Below are 21,312 nucleotides of genomic sequence, written 5' to 3' on the forward strand. Positions count from 1 at the left end.
GGAATGCAGAGGGGTTGTAAGTCATTTTAGGGATATACTGATCACATGACATAATCACATTCCTCTAACAGCTAGTGCTTTGCTGGTACTGATTCACAAAGATGAAAAGCTGCTGACTGATAGAAACACAGACAGCTGTTGCACCAACTGGTGACCTATACTTGTGGCTGTTACCAAAGCTGGCAAAGTGGATGGATGGCAGGGTAATGGTATTCCTCCATCTCATGTTACTGGGAAAAAGAATATGCATTAAATGTGTACTGTGCATATGTTTAAAGGCTACTTGACAAAGCTGTATATTCAGCAAAGGTGGTTCAGGCAGGCGTAATGTCAAGCATATTAGGTGCTTCCATTACCAGACATTCATCAGTTAAATAGCTAGTATCTCATTCGTCATTTGATTATGAACATGACCGGTGATCAGCTAGAAAGGTTTCAGGTGGCTGTATTCAAAACACTGAATAGTGTAACGAAAGGAGAAACAGTCGGATGTAATTGCCACCTCTTAAGTAACACGCAGTTTTATTGTGTTTAATATCCATTCTTTTTTCATAGGACGGCTGATTTTAAAACATGATATTTATCTGCAATGGATAGTAGATCCATCCATTTAGATTGTAGTCCTCTCTGTATATCTCAAAGGAGGTTTTTGGTTTGCTATTTATTTTGCGTATGTATTTGTGGTGCAAATCTTAGTTTTTGTATAAGAAAAATTATCTATTGTTATAACAAACATTCCCAAGTAGGACCATACTTAAGATACCTTATACACATATACATTGACTTATACATAAAACAAGCTATTATTAGGCTATTACATTTTTTACCATTTTTAAAAACATGAATACTTTAGTTATGTTTATGTTAGGCTAGCTATCTGATTGATTATTAATAACAACATGAATATATTCATAAATTTATTTATAGTTATATTTATACCTTGTTTAAAAATGTACACTGATTCAGATGGCGTCATTAGGAGGAGAAAGGCACATTTCTATACAATCGACTTAACCAGTTAATCGCTTAATATAAACAAGTAGCTTAATAATCATGAACAGCAGGATCTCCCAGATACTTGTAACTAGTGATTTCAACATGTAAACAAAATACTGGGGTAAATCACATACAAAAGAAAAAAAAAAAAGAATTAATAATCTTTATTTTTTTATATAGCGCCTTTCATAGTGGACCACCATCATCAAGCACTTTACAAGACACAGGACTATGGTGTGTGAACTAGGCATCAGCTGCAGAGTCACTTTCAACAACGTCTCACCTGAAAGACAGAGCACAAGGAGATTAAATGACTTGCTCGGGGTCACACAACGAGTCAGTGGCTGAGCTGGGATTTGAACCGGGTAAAAAATAAATAAATAAATAGAAATAACTATAACTGCCAAGCAGTTTTAGGGCTCACAAGCCCCAGTATCAGTACCTGTCTAAGTGTGTTTAGTTTTCAATTTGCCAAGTTTAAAATCAGCAACTTCAACTGTTCCACAGAAGAAGATTTTGAAAGTTTTTATTTTTTCAAATATGCATCAGGCAGCCATCTTGTTTAACGCAAGTTTCTTAAAAGTCAGTTGATTTGCTACAGTGTCAAGAATGATGCTTGTGAAATTTCAGGTTAGTCAAGTAAGCCGTTTGTCAACTGAGGCAGTTTTAAATTTCAGATGTAAACATACATCTGGTGGCCATCTTGTTTTATAAAACATAACCATTTTGACATATTTGTGTTCCATTGTTACTGGGACAATAACTACCATGTTTGGAGTTTGTTGATGAAACAGTGTTCAAATAGCAGCAGTTTGCTGTTAAGGGCACGTTTCAATAAGATTTGTGGCAGCCATTTTGACATTAAAATTTATCGCAGAAACTTCTGCTTTGCAAGCTTGATGTGGGTTTGGATGCTGATGATATACCCCAAGTTTCAGATCAATCGCTTCACCGGTTCCCAAGAAAAAGATTTCAAAAGGTTTCTAAAAAATGCGTCAAATGGCCATTTTCATTTCCGGTCAACACAATTTTTTAAAAGTCAGTTGTATTGCTACAGTATTAGGGAAGATGCTTGTGAAGTTTGGAGTTAGTCAAGTAAATTGTTTGTCAACTGATTCATGTTTAAATTTCAAATGTAAACATATAAGTGGCGGCCATCTTGACAGCAATTTATCCAGCTTGTTACCTGCCAAGTCAGAACCTGGTCAGTCACATAGCTTCAAAGCAGCAGCAGTTTAAAGTTTTGGGAAGAAAAAATAATAATAATAATAATAAATTAATAAATAAAATAAAAACTTTAACAATAACAATAGGCTTCCCAGCCTTTGGCTTGGAAGCCTAATAACCCATTTTATTTACATAGCTCCTTTCATTGCAGGAATCACAAAGCGCTTACAACAGAGGAAGAAAAAGTATAAAAATATTAAAGTACATGCAAAACCATAAGCACAATTACAAAAAAGCCAATTGATAAAAATATGTCTTGAGTCCAGATTTAAAAGCCTCAGTAGTCTCACAGTCCTTCAAGTGTCCAGGCAGATTGTTCCAAATGTGGGGGGCCATCGAGAAAAAGCCTGGTCGCCCATAGTGCGCAGCCTTGTCATTGGCACAAGTAGGTTAGAGTCAGGTTCCGCTGTGGCAAATAAATCTTAAGCATGTCCCTGATCATGCAAAGCCTTAAACGTCAGCATCAAGGTCTTGCAGTTTATTCTGAATTTTACTGGTAGCTAATTTAATGATACCATGATTGGTGATATATGCTCATGCTTCCTTCATCTTGATAAAAGCTGTGCAGCACTATATTGCACATACTGCAACCGGTTAATTGATTTTAAAGAAACACCAGCAAGCAAGGCATTACAATAGTCCAACCTTGATGTATTAAAAGCATGAATTAGTTTCTAAACATCAGGCAAAGACAAGGTTGAACTAAGGCGGGCAATATTCCGTAAATGAAAAAGGACACTTTGCAGATATTCCTAATGTGAGCCTCAAAAGACAGAGTGGAATTGAACCTTACACCTAGGTTAGTAACTTCTGATATTGGACTAATCTCACGCCCATTAATAACCAACCATTAATTGCCAGCTTTCCTGTCCTGATGTGAAGGACCCAATAACATGACCTCTGTCTTGCTACAGTTTAGCTGCAAGAAATGTTGCTGCATTTATGCACTGCCTTTGCTTTGGTTTTTGTTCAAATGCAGCTACCCTAGTGTATTCACAACTAAACTGTATGTATGTGTGTCACAGTTCACACGGAAGAAGGGTTGTGAACATAAATGATCAGTCAAATGCTACAAATCCATAATTGTTTGTAAATATGTTGTCTGTAAATATTTAAAAGGTACAATTTCATTCATTGCTACATCAGCTTTTGGAGTCCCCATCTGCCGTCCCAATCCGTTTTGAAATGGCCGAGAAAACATACTCCTCAAAATCGAGTTTAAACAAGGCTCTGCCAGCACCTCTTACCTGTACTATATGACGTTTGTTTTAGCAAATTAACCTAAGGTAATATTGCAGTACAATTGGAAATCTAAATAAGTGGGAGTTTCTTGAGATCAAGATTTACATTAGGAGTGTCCCTACAAAGTCTAAATTCATTTCATTACCTCCATATTGTTGCATCTTAACAGTACTGTATTTATATAGGAATCAGGACCTTCTATTAAACAGGCATACCATCAAAGCATTAACGCTACAGGATTAGAACTGTACAGCTGGGGGCCAGCATTACAGCAGCATTCTTTAATGGGGGCTATACAGTCATTGAGATTACTGATGCTGATTGCTTGTTTTTTTCCTCCCAACACAGGGGCCATACATTATTGATAGTTGATGGTTTCTGGCTGAATTATTGGAAGCGCCCTTCCTTCTCCTCCCTCCTGTACTGAATGCTAATGTCATGATTAGGAAATTAGTAGCAGCAGTTCATCTGATAAAGGACATAACATTCTGTATAATGTATCTCTCAGCTATGGTTAGCTATAGCTGCCTCTTGATATGAAACCTCTCAATGGACAATCACATGTGAGGTAAAAAAAAAAAAAAACACACACACACATGCACGCACGCACAAATGCAGACAGAGAGGAAAATTTGAAACGTTGCAGGCATTCCAGAAGCATTCAGCCTTAAATAAATGTAATTACTGCTTTCAGGTGTAATAAGCTAGGAACTGGTATCTAGGAATAAGGACCTTCTGCTTACCAGCTTATATGAGTGGGCAGCGTTTTTGTTTGTTTTTTTTCACAGAAGAGGAAAAATGTTCATGTGTTCTGGCAGAGCAGCAGCAGCAGCAAGTCATTAAGTCAGACTGCACCATTTTTCTCCTTGTTTTCCTTGTGCTGAGGTGCAGCTGGAGAGCTTCCTTTCCTCCCCCTCTCCCCCTGTATTTTCTGTGCGCGTGGCTCCTTCCTTGCTCTAGTCAGAGGACACAGGATCCCTCTACTCCCAAAAGTCTTTTTTTATTCAATCTGGGGGACATGTGGTTTTAAGGATGGCTGTCTCCCAAACCTAAAGCTTCCCTTCAACATCTGGTGTCTCTGCAGTTGTGAGGAGAATCAGTCAGTCTTCTGTATACCGACTTCACCTGCATTTGTGGGCATTAAACAGCCCCCACACCCCTCCCTCCCCTTTCTTGTGCATCATTCACAGGAGATGGGATCTTCTACAAGAGATTTGGTCTGCTGAGTTTGTGGGGGAAAAGCGCCACTGTTGGTTCTGTGAAAATCCTGGCTACCGGCCAGTGCCCTTGACAGAAGTCACCTGGATTGTATTGTTCCGCTTGTAAAGTGAATGTTCTGTAGTCCTCTGCTGCAGGACCATGGCTCATGCTGCTGCTCACCTTAAAAAAGCCAGGGAGCTTGAGCCGCCACCAGATTTAAAAAACGATAAAGCCAAGGAGAGGAGAAGGCGCTCCAGAGAGAGAGCTGAACGGAAACGCAAGGTATGAGAAACCCCTTCTAAACATCTTTCTTCACCATCATCACCACTTTCAGCAACAGTACTACCGGCACTGGAAACATTTCCATTCCTTATTATCATTCAGCACCTTCATCAACATACATAATTTGTCTTATAATCATCTGCACATTTTGACTCCTACGCTGTCCTCTATTTACCCGTGCCAACAGGGGGGGGGGGGGCTGGTCACCAAGATGGTCACTGGCATCAGTGTTTCTTGTCCCCTAACCCAGGCAACTGCTGGGTCCGTGAAATGTATCAGTTGGTGCTGCACTATCAAATGCTGAGACAAATTTTTTACATGTTGCCCTTATCCTGTCCTCAAATGCTGCAAGTGGTGTCTTTAAGCTTGAGAATAACATAGAAACAACTGCAGATTTGCAAGTCAAGGATGGGGAAAAAACAGCATTACTGTCATTCCCTTGCTATCTGTATTGGAGATTACCAATTCCATCCATTTCCTCCAGGCAGTGCTTTTCGGTGTCGACTTTTCAGTGAAAATGCTGTTAACAAAAGCTTAAAAAACAACCCAACAGATGGTAAATAGTAAAGATGATGGATCCTGCAATGAGATGCAATGTATGAAATGCAAACATACCTAAAGGTGTTTCTGTGAAGTATCATATACAGTAATTCATATAATTCAAACCACAGACGAGTACACATGTAAACTGTATGTGTTTGGTGTAGTAAGTTATTTTGGTGAAATACAAATTGTTGCAGTGTTGCCTGTGTGACGCATATTACTGTAAAAAAAAAAAATAATAATAATAATAATAATGGTGCAGTTTACCTTGGATTACTAGGGGTTATGGCTTTGCATTTCTAAACCCTTGCAGAACACAACTGCATTCAAAAAGGCTTAATTTAATGGCTCAGATGATGGGTACTACTTTAATAATGCCCTGGCAGACTGCTATATGAGAAGTCCAGTCAACAATAAGATGCACTTACACTAAAGCTGCTACAATGACCCTCAACCACATTCAATTTTACAATAAAAAACATGTAGTTAGAGTAATTCTTCCATAGTTTAGTGGTCCATGCACATCCTGCATACACACATGTTGTTGACAGTTTTTTGGTTTTGTTTTACTGTACATTTAACTGGACTGAAATTATTTAAACAGTTATTTTCATCCATCCAAATAGTACAGTATTTGCTTTAAAAAAATAATAATAATAATTTTGCACAGGCACCAGTATAACTAAATACTGCATTTTTTTTTTTAATTATACTTTGATTATAGGAACAGTGTGAATAGATTTAATATAGATAGACTGGTAAACAACTGCATTTTATACTCAGTCATATTTTTTTTTAGGATGCCAAGGTTACTTCCAAGCAAAATACAGTCTGATTTCCAACAAACTGGACAATTGGAGATATGTGCATGTTTGAAAAACCTATGTCTTTAAATATGTACTCAGACATTCTATTAAATTCCACTCCATGTAGTACTTTAATAGAAACAAATGTTTTTAAGTAAGTTTATGATTCAGTTGATCCAATTAGTGAGATTAATTATTCAGATCCAACTCAAAAGTCCAGTGTTTTAATAGAAATTGATTTTTGTGGTAAAAGAGTGATATACTTTTTTGTTATATAATTGCTGTAGATGTATGGCTTGTATTTATTGTATATACTGTTCATGCTAATGTGTAACCTTAAAATTGTGTTTATGTAGATATTCTATGTTAAATGTTATAATTCGTTGTTTACTAAGGGCTTTAATAGCTGTAAATGCCTACAGCTATTTGGGGGAATGTAAACAAACCGGACAACTGACAAGGACTGTTTTTATTTTTGATAAAGCAGTGAGCTCAGAATGCTAAACCATGGAAGAATGTAGTAAATCAACCCCAAGGAATTACACTTCACTCTAAAGCTGAACATGACTGTAGGATCTGCATCTTTAAACGTTCTAAGCAAAGCTTTAGAAAATATGTACAGAAGACAGTATACCTCTTTTGTTTATCTGAAATCTGACAATAATATATTAATCTAGAAAAGTTTATTTATTTATTTTTTTAATGAAAATATGCATCCTTGGAAATGCAAGCATGTCAATATTGTATATGTACTTCCACTTGAAATCAGTATATATGATATATTCATCCCCTAAATCTACTTATCTTAAAAGGAGAGTGTCACAAAGACGGCTGTAGTGGGTGACGTCAGACCAGAAACAGGAACCAGGAAATAAACAACAGAGAGGAGTTGGGTGGAGCTGAGCGATTGGTTTTGTTCATCATTTAATGAATGAACAGAACAGTAAATAAAAAAGGTTGTAACAAACAAAAACACAGTTCACGGCACTTTCGCCAAATTAAAGACAAACAAAACGGACTACACAGACAAACACGGTGAGCTGATATTTTAACTATTATTATTATAACCTCCGTCTCCAATCCCGTTCTGCACTCAGCGAACACACAACCCCGAGTGAGTGAAAATATGCTGCTTTTATGCAGCTGTACCGAGACTCGATTGCTAATTGATCATTCAATTGGAGTCACGGTACAACTGCCTGTGAATTAATAAAGTGCAATTCCCCGTGCTCACATATTATTACATTTTACTTGCACGTGAAGTGTGGGCAGTCCTCGTGCCTAATTACAAATGTACATTTTAAACACTTGTGTTACACAGACCCTTTTATATACTGTGTGCCATTGACTATACACCAACATTAACACACAACTTACAACACAAAATACACACACGGGCGGGGCACTTTGCCTCAGAGAGTCATGATATTTCTATCAGAACATTTCCATTGGCGTCTGTTGCCACTGTATACCCTAATACCTAAAAAACAACATTTAAACTTTTTTTTTGTATGATTTTCCCTCTTATTTTTTTATTTTTAATTATTTTTGTGGTGTTTTACCAAATTATAAATTAAACAATTTTCTTTAATAAAATCACAGATGAGTGGTAAGACTATTACTTTGCAACTCTCCATTGCTTTTGCCATTGCCGGACGTGAAGTTTTTGCTGCAGCAGAAGAAAAAGGTGTTTTTCTTTTTAACCAGTGCCCCGTATTCATTTTTTTTTTTTTGACTCTTTACACTTAGCCCTATTTCTGCCTGATTCACGGTTTTCATGTATGCATGTTTAGCTAATGGATAGCTTGTACTGCAAGCATGTAACATATTGAATGAAAGGCCACACAATTCCCTTTCATATCGCAACAGGATCAGACATACTATATGTGGTAGAGATGAGAATATATGAGAAAAAAAAAGTTTTTCCAAAATAATCATGTTTGGTCACTGCTATATAAATTGTAATCATAGATGGCTCAAAACCCCCCTCCAAAAAACCTCAATATGAAATGAACAATGATACCGCCCCTTTCAGTCTAGCTGCTACAATGACGAAGCAATAGACTCAACTGAAGCCTAAGCTGTTAACTCTGATACATGACGAGAGGCTTACAGAGGCTGCGTATGGCATACACAGACTGAATATGTCTTTGGAAAGCCCAGAGTCTGTACTTTTAAACAAGCCATGGTATGTGGCTTTTGTGGTGCCTGAGTAATATGTGCATGGATGGGACTGAGTTTTAAATGGATGGGACTGAGTTTTAAGAGTTAAAGAGAAAGTCGCCGCTTGCAAAACAACACCTAGTTTTATATATATATATATATATATATATATATATATATATATATATATATATATTTTTCAAAACTGCTTACTTACTGCAGTGTACTGAGTTTCTATAATCCTTAAAGATAGCGTCCGAGAATCACATACGAGAGAATAAAGTCTTGCAGCACTTAAAATAACCAGCACTAATTTTATTTATTTATTTTATTTTAATCAGAACTACTCAGAATGTGGCTCAGTACTTTCTTCACTGACACCTACTTCCTTATAGATCAGGGGTGGGCAATAATTTACATGGAGGGGGGGGGGGCACTTCACCAATTTTGATAAGTTGTCAAGGGCCGCATATTTTTTGTAATGTAACTGTATTCCTAAAATTACTATAGCTACCTTTTTTTGTATTATGACGACTATCCCATTATGTTCTGTCCACTTTAAAATAGTTACATTTAATAACACTTAGCTAACTGCATATACATTTAAAGTTTGTCTTAGGAAATCATTTTTTAGTCAAAATCTTTTTTTCACCAGTGTAGCTATAATTTATGTTAATATTATTAACATTAAATCTTCTTTCATTCACTTTTACGTTCGCTGAAGTGAATAAGTATACAATAAATGAAACTCACTCAGTGGGAAGAAGAAAGAAAGTCTCTGATGTGCAGTCACAAGAGAGGTGAAGTCAGGTGTCATTTCTGTTGTTGCAATGCGGAGCACTGCAGCAAGATGGTCATTGCTGATCGAAGATCTGTTCTTTGATTTATTGAACATCATCACAGAAAAGATTTGCTCACAAATGTAGGTTGAGCCGAACAGCACAAGGATTTTCTGGCCATGTGCCTTCATCTTTGGAAAGTTCTGTTCAGAGACTATTGCAATTATTATATAATGATCATAATTATATAAAACACAATGTAGTATAATCACTGACCCCTGCAAGCTGTTTCTTTCTGCAGATCTTGCGCATTGCTGCTATGAAGTAATAAGCCTGAGAGGCAGTTATGAGGTAGGGATTATGTAGATAATCTTTATCTTCAGCCAAAACAACTAACTATTGGTGCTCTGTTATCTGGTAAATATTGTTACTTCAGGATAAATCATAAAAAAGGTCAGCTGCGAAAAAGAATAAAATTAGATACAATTGTTTTTTGCCCATTTTTCTGTCCTTACAGTAGACACACGCAACTAAAGGTTTTATAGGCCTCTTGTTACATTAAATGGACGGTACAAAGGTACTGAAGAGTTAGACTTACGGCTTTTCCACTTGTACTGTACACAGTGTGTTTTAGCTGCACACATGCTTTTATTTGAATACCAAGCTGTCATATTGGGATACTGCACCAATTCCCATCATCTGCCAGTTTAAAGACAGGTTACAGATTGCAAATAAGCCACTAAAAGGATGTTTTCTGTCTGTCTGTTTTTCTCACTCTGCATCTTATAAGTAAGTCATAGAGGTAATTGTCACACAGGTAAACTGTGATATACTGTAAGGTTTGTGGAAAACTTTGACCTCCAGAAGGATACATAATTCCAGCCTAAGCCTCTTGTTGTGACATTCTGATGATAGGGGCACAACTGAGTGTATGGAAAAACTAACTGTATTATTATCAACTAGTATATCCCATGTTTTCATTACCTATGTAGGCTGTATAACTTTTCACTATCTATTGTCTACATTTAAATATTGAAAATAATTGTTAGTAAAGTTACCTGATCGGATTATGTCAACTATATGAAAAACTACAGTCAGAGAAGCCATGTAAGTTAAAGGATTTGTTTACATGTAAAAATATAAATGAAGCCCCTTTCTCAATGGTATGGTCTACCCAGCTCATGACCTGGCTCATGACCTAAGTGTTCTTATCAACCTAGGGTGACAGAAGCAAGTACACAATGGAAGCCCTGGAAGCAGCAACGTTCACATGACCATACTTTCATCTATTCTTAATCTTCTCTGCACAGCCAACCTCTCGTAAATTGTTCGAAAGTTGTGCTTGTTAAGGATGCTTCCATTTAAGCTTCTCTGGATTGAATCGTCGGCCTAGATGTTGATTAGAGCAAATGTTTTTTAATCGCTCCACGCCATCACTGCAGCAATCTGGCTCAGGGTATGTCTCAATCAACAAAACATGAATAAATAGAAATGGCTCTCAAGTTCCTTGCTGAAGTTAAACCCTCATGCAGGAGTGGCTGTTTGTTAATTCCTCCGATTACAAGCGGCCATCATGCATTTTGAGCGCGGGCTGACCCGGCTACATGGTGTCACACTACGTAGGATTTTGACCCAGGTCGGGACCCGGGTAAGAGCGCCAGTGTGACAGAGCTTAAGTCTCACCTTTTTGTCACACTATTTTAGTATTACCTTTTGGGAAATTTGGGTTTAAATGTCGTTTTTTTAGATACATTTTCTAATAACATTAAAATGTGGGAGGGTATAGTTTCTGTCAGTGTTCTGGTTTGGCCTTGTGCAGCTACTGATATTATGCAGCTCTGTTAAACTGGGTTTATAAGAAGTCTTTAAGATATATTTTCCAAATGCTGGCAGTAAATCTACAATATGCTACCGTAATAATAATAATAATAATAATAATAATAATAATAATAATAATAATAATAATAAATGCCTGAATCCTAGTTCCGCAGGGACAGTGCAAGGCTTTCACCAGTAGTATGTGGTTATATTTTTGTTATTGGGAATCCTGTAAACCAGTAGCCCATATAAGCCCCGTATCTGTCATTTTGAACACTTTTCACAATAATTTAGGCAACCACTGGCACGAGTTCCCAGCTATACTAATTTAATACTTTTTGAGGTACACCATTCCTTTTTTTTGTTCTTAGTCAGTACCCATGTGTGGAAGGGGTGTGGGTAATTCACTGACCAGGAGACAGACAGGTGTAATTGAAAACACCACACAGGTGTCCAGTTTTATTTCAGGGGCGCGTTGGGTTTCTTTAGCCCGCAGAGGGCGCTGTTGGTCCGCGGTCTGCTTACCAACTGTGGTAAACAGAACCACGGGAATACCAAGCAAGGGTAAACAGTTCAGGCGCACTCGCAGGTGCTTCAAAACAATACTACAAAAATCAAGGCACAAAGAAACAGGAAAAAAAAAACAGTAACAAAACTACAAAGAAAAGGTGCTGCACTCTGCAGCAATATCCCGGTCGCCGCTGCCCGTCCTACGCTGCCAGCTACCTAGCCTGCTCAGCTATCCTTATTCAGGGATCTGCCCAAGGGTTCCCCTCCCTCACTGTCTCGCTCTGAACCTCCGTTCCGCTCCGTTCGGTCGTGGACCAGCGTTTCCACGCACTCTACGCGTTTAAAAGGGCAGATCTGAGGAAACAACAGAGCGTTAATTTATAGGGCTAACAATCTCCCAAGACGCGCCTCTCAGCCATTCAGAGAGGGGGAAAGTCTACACACCCACTTTCCCACCTCCCCGTGTCACTGCCATGACTCACAGGCGGTTGTTGGACGACTGCCGCCCTCTTCCTGCAGCCCGTGAACACGCCAGCAGAGTCAACACAGATCTCTCCCTGTTACACCATGATAGATGCTATTTAAGACTAGCATAACTGCGTTTTACTTACTGCTAAGGTACAGAAAACTCTAAGTTAAAGCAATCGGCTATCCTATCACTAAACATGAAAATAACAAAAAGTGTTAAGGATAGAAAATATCTTTATGTGCTTTGCAAAGCGGTTATTTCTTTTTTTGCAAAAGGATGTGTTTTTGATTTTATAGTAGCTACAGTATTTATAAATTATAAAGCACTATAATTTTAGCAGCCACCTGCAAATCTCTTTAAACCCCTACAGTCTTCCCCCTCTACCAGTAATGGTATGTGGGAGTGAAATACAGAGGATTACAGTCCCAAACAATAACACACAATTAATCTAACTCCACCAATTCCACCTTTGTGCACGTGAAAGTGCTCTGGGGTTGATTGTGCGTGTCTGTGCTGTGCAGGGGTAGTGGTGCTCCAGGGTGTGTGTGTTGGCTCTGGGGCTGCAGCTGCCAAGCCACTACTCATCTATAATACAAAACAATATCAAAACACAGCGCGCCGGAGCGTTAGTACTTTAAGCGTAAGGTCCTGTACTCATATAGCTGTGTCCCCTTTGTACACCCAAACTCCTCCCTGACCAGCCCAGCAACCACGCTCTATCCAATGGTTGCATGCCCCACTGCTGATCACAATGGATTTGTTTAGCAGTCTTGCAACTATGTTCTTTTTTCATGCTTTAAAGCCAGTGCTTCAGAGCATGAAATCAGATGTACTCTGCTGCTTTTAGATTGCGTGTTATAATTTATATTTAGGTTTTTATTAGCTTTGTCGCAGATTGCGTGGAGCATGTTGTAGAAATGGTCTTGTGTTCAGCACCTGCTGCTGTGTGCGCTATGCTGCAATCTTTGGGCTACAGAGAATGGGAAATAAAAAGCTATTAGACACCCAATACTGAAAGTCACCTGTTTTTACAATTGAGCAAGTTGATGTATATTTAAAGGTGTAATGTCCCATTTTCCAAAAGGGGTTATTTTGCTATATACATATTATTTATTTATTTTTAAACAGTTCTAATACATGCATAAATATGAAATGTCAGGGGATTTATTTGGCTGTAATAGGTACTGCACAGTACTGGAGATGTCCTTTTAACACTCTGCAATACAGATTGCTATTCAGCAGCACGCACAGATGGTTGCAATGTTTGTATTTTTCAGTTGCATTTTTAATCAACCAGATTGAAAAGGGCGAGCCACTTTTACAATTCAGATTCAAAATACGTCAGACAATGATTGTTCATATGCTTCACCTGGGTGTGGCTTTATTTGACTGTTAATCTATAGTGTGCACAACCCTTATTAAGCTCTTTGCTCATTTTACAAGAGGGTATTGCAGATTTACATTTTTAGTGAGAAAGTCTGAATTTTACTGCTTTTATATATATTCAATGTTAAAGGGCTGTTTTCTTGTAGTGCAGAACGCTGGGACTGCTGCATGAAATGCATAAATAATGAAAGGAGGGATCCTTTGCAGAGGACAACTGAATGCCTGAATGCTGAGTGCAGACAGCCATTTGAATCTCAGGTTTGGAGATGTTAAGATAGTGTGATGAACACCCACTGCAAACTTAAAAAAAAAAAAAGATGAAGCACAAACCCAAATCCCTCAGCTAGTGATCACTGAGAGACCGAACAGATAGGTTAGGATACTATGGACTAAGGAAACAAAATATTGAAAAAGAAGCATATCTCATTGGACATAGACGATGCTGCTCCAATACTGTAAATTACACCTTACAAGAACCATACAAAAATATGTTATAGGTACTAATGACTATACTATATTAACATAACGGCAAGTACAATGATGAGTTACTGGTAGAATAATGCAGCAGAGGCAACATTTTTAATGTATAATTATTTATTTATTTATTTATTTTTATCACAATGGTATGAACCAATACATACTGGGAGTTAATTACAGTACCACAGTGCCATAATGTAACACAAACTTATAATTAATTAATGAACTATCTGAAATGATCAATACTAAAGATGAATACTAATGATTGATAATAAAATAGTAATCGATTATTGCTACTCAAACAAGGTACCTCAAGAACGGAACTGGTGCACTTGGTTAAAATTTAAGACAACCACATGTTAAAATGACGTCAAAAATACAAAACATTCTTCAAAAACAAGAACAAATACACCCAAACACCCCGTCTGATATTTCAAACCTTACTAAAAGTTTGAAGTGTGGTGTATGTGGATAGTTTTAATACTAGTAAATGGAGCGAACACCTATACTGCTGTTTGGCAAAAAATGTGCTGCAGCACAGGTTATAAAATGGAATGCATTATTGGTTAGTTAGTTTTCATTTGTTCATCAGAATAATATTGATTTTGTTTCAGCATGAGAAACACTGTCCCTTTCAAATTTCCTAAATGATTTTCAATCTTACTCTTTTCTTTACACGTATACAGTACCACTGGGTAGGTTAAAGGTTACAGCTGAAATATCATAATAATGTATTTTAAAAAATGATCCTCAGAGCTTGAAAGGGTTTAAATGCAATTGTAACCTCCAGATATTAGACCATTCAGTCCTGGGGTACTGATGTTATTATGCTGGAACCCCCCTCGCTAGCTGTGGTTCTTGTGACCTCGGCTACCTCCTCTGTGACCCCAGGGTATTGGACACGGTATACAAAGGTAAAGTTTGTTTAGAATTAAAAAATGACTAATTGATGACAGCTTGCCCTCCAGTGCTGTTAAACATTCAACATGCTTCATCAGTTTTGTTCTTTATTTAATCCAAGGGCATAGTGTATGTGTAGGGTGTATACCTTTATTTAGTTATCATATTTTAACAATATATTATGCACCTGCTTCCAGAATACTTTTTAATAGAATATAATATCGTTCCTTATCTATTAATCATGTATTTCTTTTAATTAATAGCAAAAACAGATATTGTGACCTGGTTTTTAGTTTTATATTAGTAATCACCATAATGTCTCATAAATAAAGAAAACTATTAAACAAAGAAAATGAACCAGTAAACTGACAAGACTGTGCAAGTCCCTACAATACATCTTTACATCCTCGTTTTAGCATTCTTACATGTTCGGTCAGGAATTTGTCGTTCTACTATCAAGCTGACACTGAATAGTGTTTTTTTTTTGCTGAGCTTAAGACTTTAGAATGACGTAGTATAACTATTGCATAGTTATTAGCCCGAAGATTAGAGTCACTTCTTCCAAAGGTAATTAAGCCACATCAACTGGCTTTATTAAGGGGAGGTATGTCTCTGATATTATACATCGGCTATTGAATATCATTGATCTTATAAACAAGCATAAAAATTCTGCAGTGATTGTGTTGCTAGATGCTGAACAAGCCTTTGATAGGGTGGAGTAGAAATTTATTTTCTCAGTGCTTGAGAGAGTTAATATAGGACCTAATTTTATAAAATTGATTAAATCAATGTACTCTTGCCCTCAGGCTCAAATACTTACAAATGGTATTTTATCACAAAATGTTTCTCTTAGTAGTGGCACATGACAAGGGTCCCCAGTCTTTGCCTTGACAACAGAATTAGATCTTCTGCTTCAATTGATTGTATTCTAGCAGGTAACAGTTAACATAAAATATCCTTTTATGCCGATGATATTCTTTTATTTTTTACAAACCCTGAAAAATCTACTCCCGTTGTTCTTGGTGCAGTTGATCAGTATAGCATTTTTCAGACTATAAAATAAACATCATCTAATGCCTGCCATTTTTACTTCTCCCCTTTTGAAAATCTAAAGGTAATATCTTCATTCCAATGGGCCCAAGCAGGTTTTAAATATCTTTATATCTATATATCTGTATCTCTATATTCCCCATTAGTGAAAAAAATGAAAGAAGATTTAACAATCTGGACCCATCTAACAAGCTCTCTTATGGGTCAAATGAATGTGATCAGGATGAATATCTTTCCTAGATTTAATTATTTGACATTTTTAGCAAAAAAAAACCAAAAAACATCCTTTTATTGTGGAATTCAGATACAGGTCCTTCACTTAAACTATGGATTTCTTTCTCTAAATATTTAGAAAAACTAACATATGATTTACGTGAAAAAATCAGATACGTTCTGGAGTATATGGTCTCCACTGTGGGGGTGAGGAGGGGTGGGACGACAACCTTCAGCTCCTGGTAATTAAATACACCTTGACTTCCGTGTATTCTTATTTATTTATTTATTTATTTATTCATATTTATTTATTATCTTATTGTATTTTATGTATATGCTTTTTATTTTATTTTTGATATCCTTTTGTATTAATAAAATCCAATAAAAATGTGAATTAAAAAACAAAATGACTCAGTATGTGTTGATAATTTAACATGTAATCAATTACAAATATTAAACAATAACAAACAAACAAAACTCCCCGTCAAAACTCTCTAATTGTTGTAACTGAAATCCCACCCTAGCAAACCAATAAACAGCTTTTACCAGTTCAATGACAGTTTATTGCTATCTGAGGCTGTCTTTGTAGTCTGCTGTGCTGAGGTACAGGTATATTAGCCTGCAACATTGATGTTTCAGTAACCTGCAACGTATTCAATGAGTTGGTTTGACTACAGTACTTATAATTGCACTCGGTGAGCCAAACCAAACAAACATGATTCTGCTACTGCGCCAAAGTTATAGGTTTCAAATTACAATATATACTAGACAAAACAGAACTTTGGGGGATTTATCTTGGTGATTATGATCTAATAACATGCTGTGCCAAAGTACAAACAGATTTAATATATTAACAATATAGAGTGTATTAACAGACAATAACAATTATGTCAGTATGTTACAGTTGTGTACCTGCACTTTTTCTATAAGGAGAACACAAGACACATGTAAAATAATAGCTAAACACCAATTACTTTCTTACCGTACATCTGTGGTACTGTTCTTTACTATAGAAAGGCAAAGAGGCTCAGCACCGTTAAATAGACAAATGAGTAGGGAAAAGAGGAGCATATGATAAAAGTAAAGAGTTAGCCAAGGTTTTCTTTTCCATTTGCATTGAAAATGCACAAAGCATGCAGACATGGCAAGGCAATCTCTGTCTGTGGATGTATCATAAAACGATATAAAACCCTGCTCCTTGTCGTGCAGAAGGAGCATTCTTTATTAACCCTGTGATAGGATTGTAATGGAATTCTCATTTTCTTTTGGGGCTAAAATTGTACACACCTTTAAAACCATTGCTTTTGTGCCTGTTAAACATGGTTATTTTGAAGAAACTACCTCCAAAAATCCAATCATCATTAAAAAGTTTCTTGATTATATACTTTAAAGGTACTATTTAAAATAAATGTGTTTCTTGGGAAACAAAACTATTCTTCTCATTATTATTTTCAGGTAAATTGTAGTGAAATATATAAATTATGGCAAGTGAGTTCATTATTCTGCATATAAAACATGTAAAAATGCAGTAGAAGGACCCTATGTATAACAAAGCTAGCATATTTTGTATTACTATAAATTACTTTAACATTGGATGTTTTTCAATAACAGAAGAAAAGAATGCTGGCTATGGTATTTTGGTATTTTGTTTTGCTGTCAGTACCTTGTTATGGCAATTGGACCTCTACCGTCCTTGGTGACAGGCTGACTCTCTCCAGACTATGATTGGCACCTAAATGAGTTCATCTTTCAGTATGCAGATGCTGTACAGCACATACAGAGCTAAAAAAGGAAGGAGAATATTCTCTTTCTGTTTGCTGAAGTGCCAAAAATTAAGGATGGTCATGAACTCTCAAACTTCAATTGCATACTGTCTGACAAATAAAATGGAATTCAATTACTGAATAATGTGCTGTGAGAACTAATGTTGTGCCATGCGGTTCATCACAGATTAAAGGCATGCCAAAAGACATCTTTGGAAAATATTTTTATTCTTTTACTAATTGTGTTGTACTCAAAACCAGAGCATTACTGGTAAGAATTAGTTCTATCATAAGAATCACATTGGCTGAAGCTACGGTTCTGTAGGAAAACTTGTATATATTATATATGTCTGTGTACAATCGGATTATAATAAATATACAGTCAAAATGTTTAGCAAATAATTCAAGCATAGTACACAGCGCTTTCTTGTTTTTTTTAAATTTATTTATTTATTTATTTATTTGTATAACACTATGTGTGAGGTTTTGTTTCCTGTGCTTTTTTTTTTTTTTAGTTAATTTTAGGCTGCACTTGCAGTGCTTCAACACAAACTAAAAAGTTAGTGGAAACCCAGTTTAAGAAAACTGTACGCTATCAGTAGTCGAGCAAGGCCAAATTGGAACTCAGGCACAACCATTTAAATATACTGTACTGTATTTTAATATTGATTAGGTTATCATTATTTGGAAGGAGAGTTTCTCTGGCTAAAAGAAAACTACATGGAAACACACACTACCCGAAAGGTACTACCACAATAGCTTTACAAAAAGGCCACTGATGCTGTATACACAGTTGTCATGACAACATCTCTGGGATATCTAAAGTAATGGCTTTAATGAAAGGCAAATTGTACAATGTTTTTTTTTTTTTAAAGCAAGTTGTTATATGGACATTTGTGTTCTGGGCATTGTTCAGATTATTAGAAGTAATAGTTTGTAGCATAAGGTTTCATGATTTAATGGGTTTTTTTGTCCTGGTTAAAATTAATAAAACTAAACTTAACTAATAAATTAAAATTCATTTTGGCTCTCCAATCTAGAAAAAAGAAACATTGTGATACAAGTGGAGATATGCTGAATGACTGCTCTCAGTTTTTTGCTGTTTTTTGTTTGGTACGGTATGGGCCCGATCTTCGATCTTCGCGCAATCTCCTCGCTAAATTTGTGCCTCGCAAAAAAACTGTGCTTTGGCACAAAATGAGAGATATTCCAAAATGGCATAAAGCAGTTGCGAGACATTGGAATATAGCAGTTTTTTGAGCAATTCGCAAAACTGTCTGTGCATTCACTGCCAGTATAGCAACTGCACACAACAGCCAAGCGAGAATGCAGAATGATGGACAGTCATTAGTAATGCGACAAGCTGCTATCATTGGTGTCGCCACAGTATGTACCGATATGACAGCAGATGAGACCACACAATATATCGTGCACACATACATACGGACCATTCAAATACACAATTGGCTCCATAGCTAGGAGCCGAGTTTTCAAATTAATGTACTGATAACGCCACTGTTTTACTGAATACGGACAGTATTGTATCACAAGGAAATACTATATAGGTTTCTTTAAAGGTCAGCTGATCCGACAGAGCTGTATGTTTTTTAAGTAAAATTAAAAAAAAAAGGCTTTGGATACTGTTTTTTTTTCTGAATGATTTTTTTTTTTTTATATATAAGTCATGCTGTGACGAAGTCTAACTGTGGTAGCACGCTCTCTGATTTGTAAATGTAACGAGGTCATTCACCTGCAAAATAAACATCAGTGAAGCATTGTTATATACACAATGCACAGAAATGCGTTATCCTATTCATTCTACTCACCTATTTGAACATCATGATTAAGCCCAGTTTGTAAGGTTTTGAGTATTGCCGGAATGGATTTTTTTCGTTATGCCATTTTTTTTGGAAGAATCATAATTAATTCTAAATCCTCTCCTAAAATGTTAATGGTAGCCTACTATGATTTCTCAATAAATGAACAATAAACAATAAATGAATGTCTCTGTACAATTAGCAACATCGACATTCAGCAGCATAAAAACGACAAGAAATTACAGTTAACAGAACTGTTTGTCCCGCCTCAGCTAACTTATGATTGGACTGCTGCAGAGAAAATACAGGGCTTTGATTGGTTGATTGTATCACTGGACTGATTTTAGGAAAACATTAACTGCATCTCCCCACCCCTCACCTGTAATTGCATTTCCATACTTTGATGGTATACGTCGGATGCCAATATGCCTGTGGAGCAGCAAAGAGCTGTATATGTAAACACACTAGCCTGTCCATCATATCAATACAGTAATAAAACACATAACTGATACGCCCATCCGGTGTGTGCGGATGGGGGGGGGGGGGGGGGGTTGGGGATCTGTACTATTGTACGTTTGTACCATTGTACCCAACTCCAGAGTGGACTGTTACTCTGACACTATTTGAGCCAGCGGTGCGCAGTTATTGGAACTAGTGGTGCGCAGTTATTGGAACTAGCACATCTCAATTATCACGCAGATATCTGGTATATTCAGATGAATTAGGGCTTTCGCCCAATTCAAATTTGATTGCGCTATGTGCATATTGAATGTTTCTATTTACCGATGCATTACCATATGCTAATAGGACCGTATTAAAAGAACAGAAGGAAGGCAGTTTGCTGGACAGAGGTGAGTGCATGTTTCCACACTCGTCTGTTGGGTATGGGAATACACTATAAATGTCACTATGATATGCAGATGTTATATATGTTATGAAAACAAAAAAAGAGGCTTATTGCTTGTATGTTTTTGCTGCAAATTGACTATGGTGATGCAGTATGTAGGTTTGCATCACCATCAACTGTAGTTAAACTGGACTCACTATATCATGCAGCATTGAGGTACAATACAAATACAAGATTCAATACTCATCATTGTATATTATACGATTTGGTAGGCTGGACTTCTTTGGCTTTACGAAGGTTGAAGCACTGGTATATTCTGCTATATAAGGCTATTCAATGTAAATTATATGAATATACTTATTTAAATGAATACCTTATAGCTTCCCATAGTAACCATAACATCATATCTCATTCTTTTTTGTATTTTAAAACACCCAGATATCTTTATTGCAATTTAAGAGTAAACTGCACGATTTCGTGACTGAGAGTTGTAATTCTTTTAAATAGTTGACTACTTTTGTGCATTTTGATTATTGTTTTAAATGTGATTTGCCTGTGTCTTAATTGTATTTTATTGTGTATTGTTGTTGTAGTCCAATTGACTTGCTGCTACCTGCTTGGCTAGGTCTCACTCGTAAAAGAGGTTTTAATCTCAATGTGACTACAAGGATAATAAATAATTATATATATATATATATATATATATATATATATATATATATATATATATATATATATATATAGATAGATAGATAGATAGATAGATAGATAGATATAGATAGAAATTTTTTTTTGCAAAGGCTTTGTTGGGCACACAAGCCATC

The 21,312-nt window shown here is 36.5% G+C and overlaps 1 protein-coding gene across 11 annotated transcripts in view; it reads left to right on the forward strand.

The window, feature by feature from the left end:
• Window positions 1-21,312, forward strand: part of LOC121322510 (ankyrin-2-like) — a 227,241-nt gene that overhangs the window by 84,433 nt on the left and 121,496 nt on the right. For 2 of the 11 annotated variants that reach the window (XM_041262622.1, XM_041262689.1), the window contains exon 1: window positions 4,229-4,947. The exons of the other annotated variants lie outside the window; for them this stretch is intronic. In XM_041262622.1, the coding sequence (XP_041118556.1) occupies window positions 4,825-4,947 (123 nt within the window). In that variant the 5' untranslated portion in view covers window positions 4,229-4,824. Of the gene's footprint in view, window positions 1-4,228; window positions 4,948-21,312 lie in introns of those variants that run through there. 11 annotated transcript variants of the gene reach the window in all.

This window comes from Polyodon spathula, chromosome 1 (assembly GCF_017654505.1).
Source record: "Polyodon spathula isolate WHYD16114869_AA chromosome 1, ASM1765450v1, whole genome shotgun sequence".
Taxonomy (NCBI): domain Eukaryota; kingdom Metazoa; phylum Chordata; class Actinopteri; order Acipenseriformes; family Polyodontidae; genus Polyodon; species Polyodon spathula.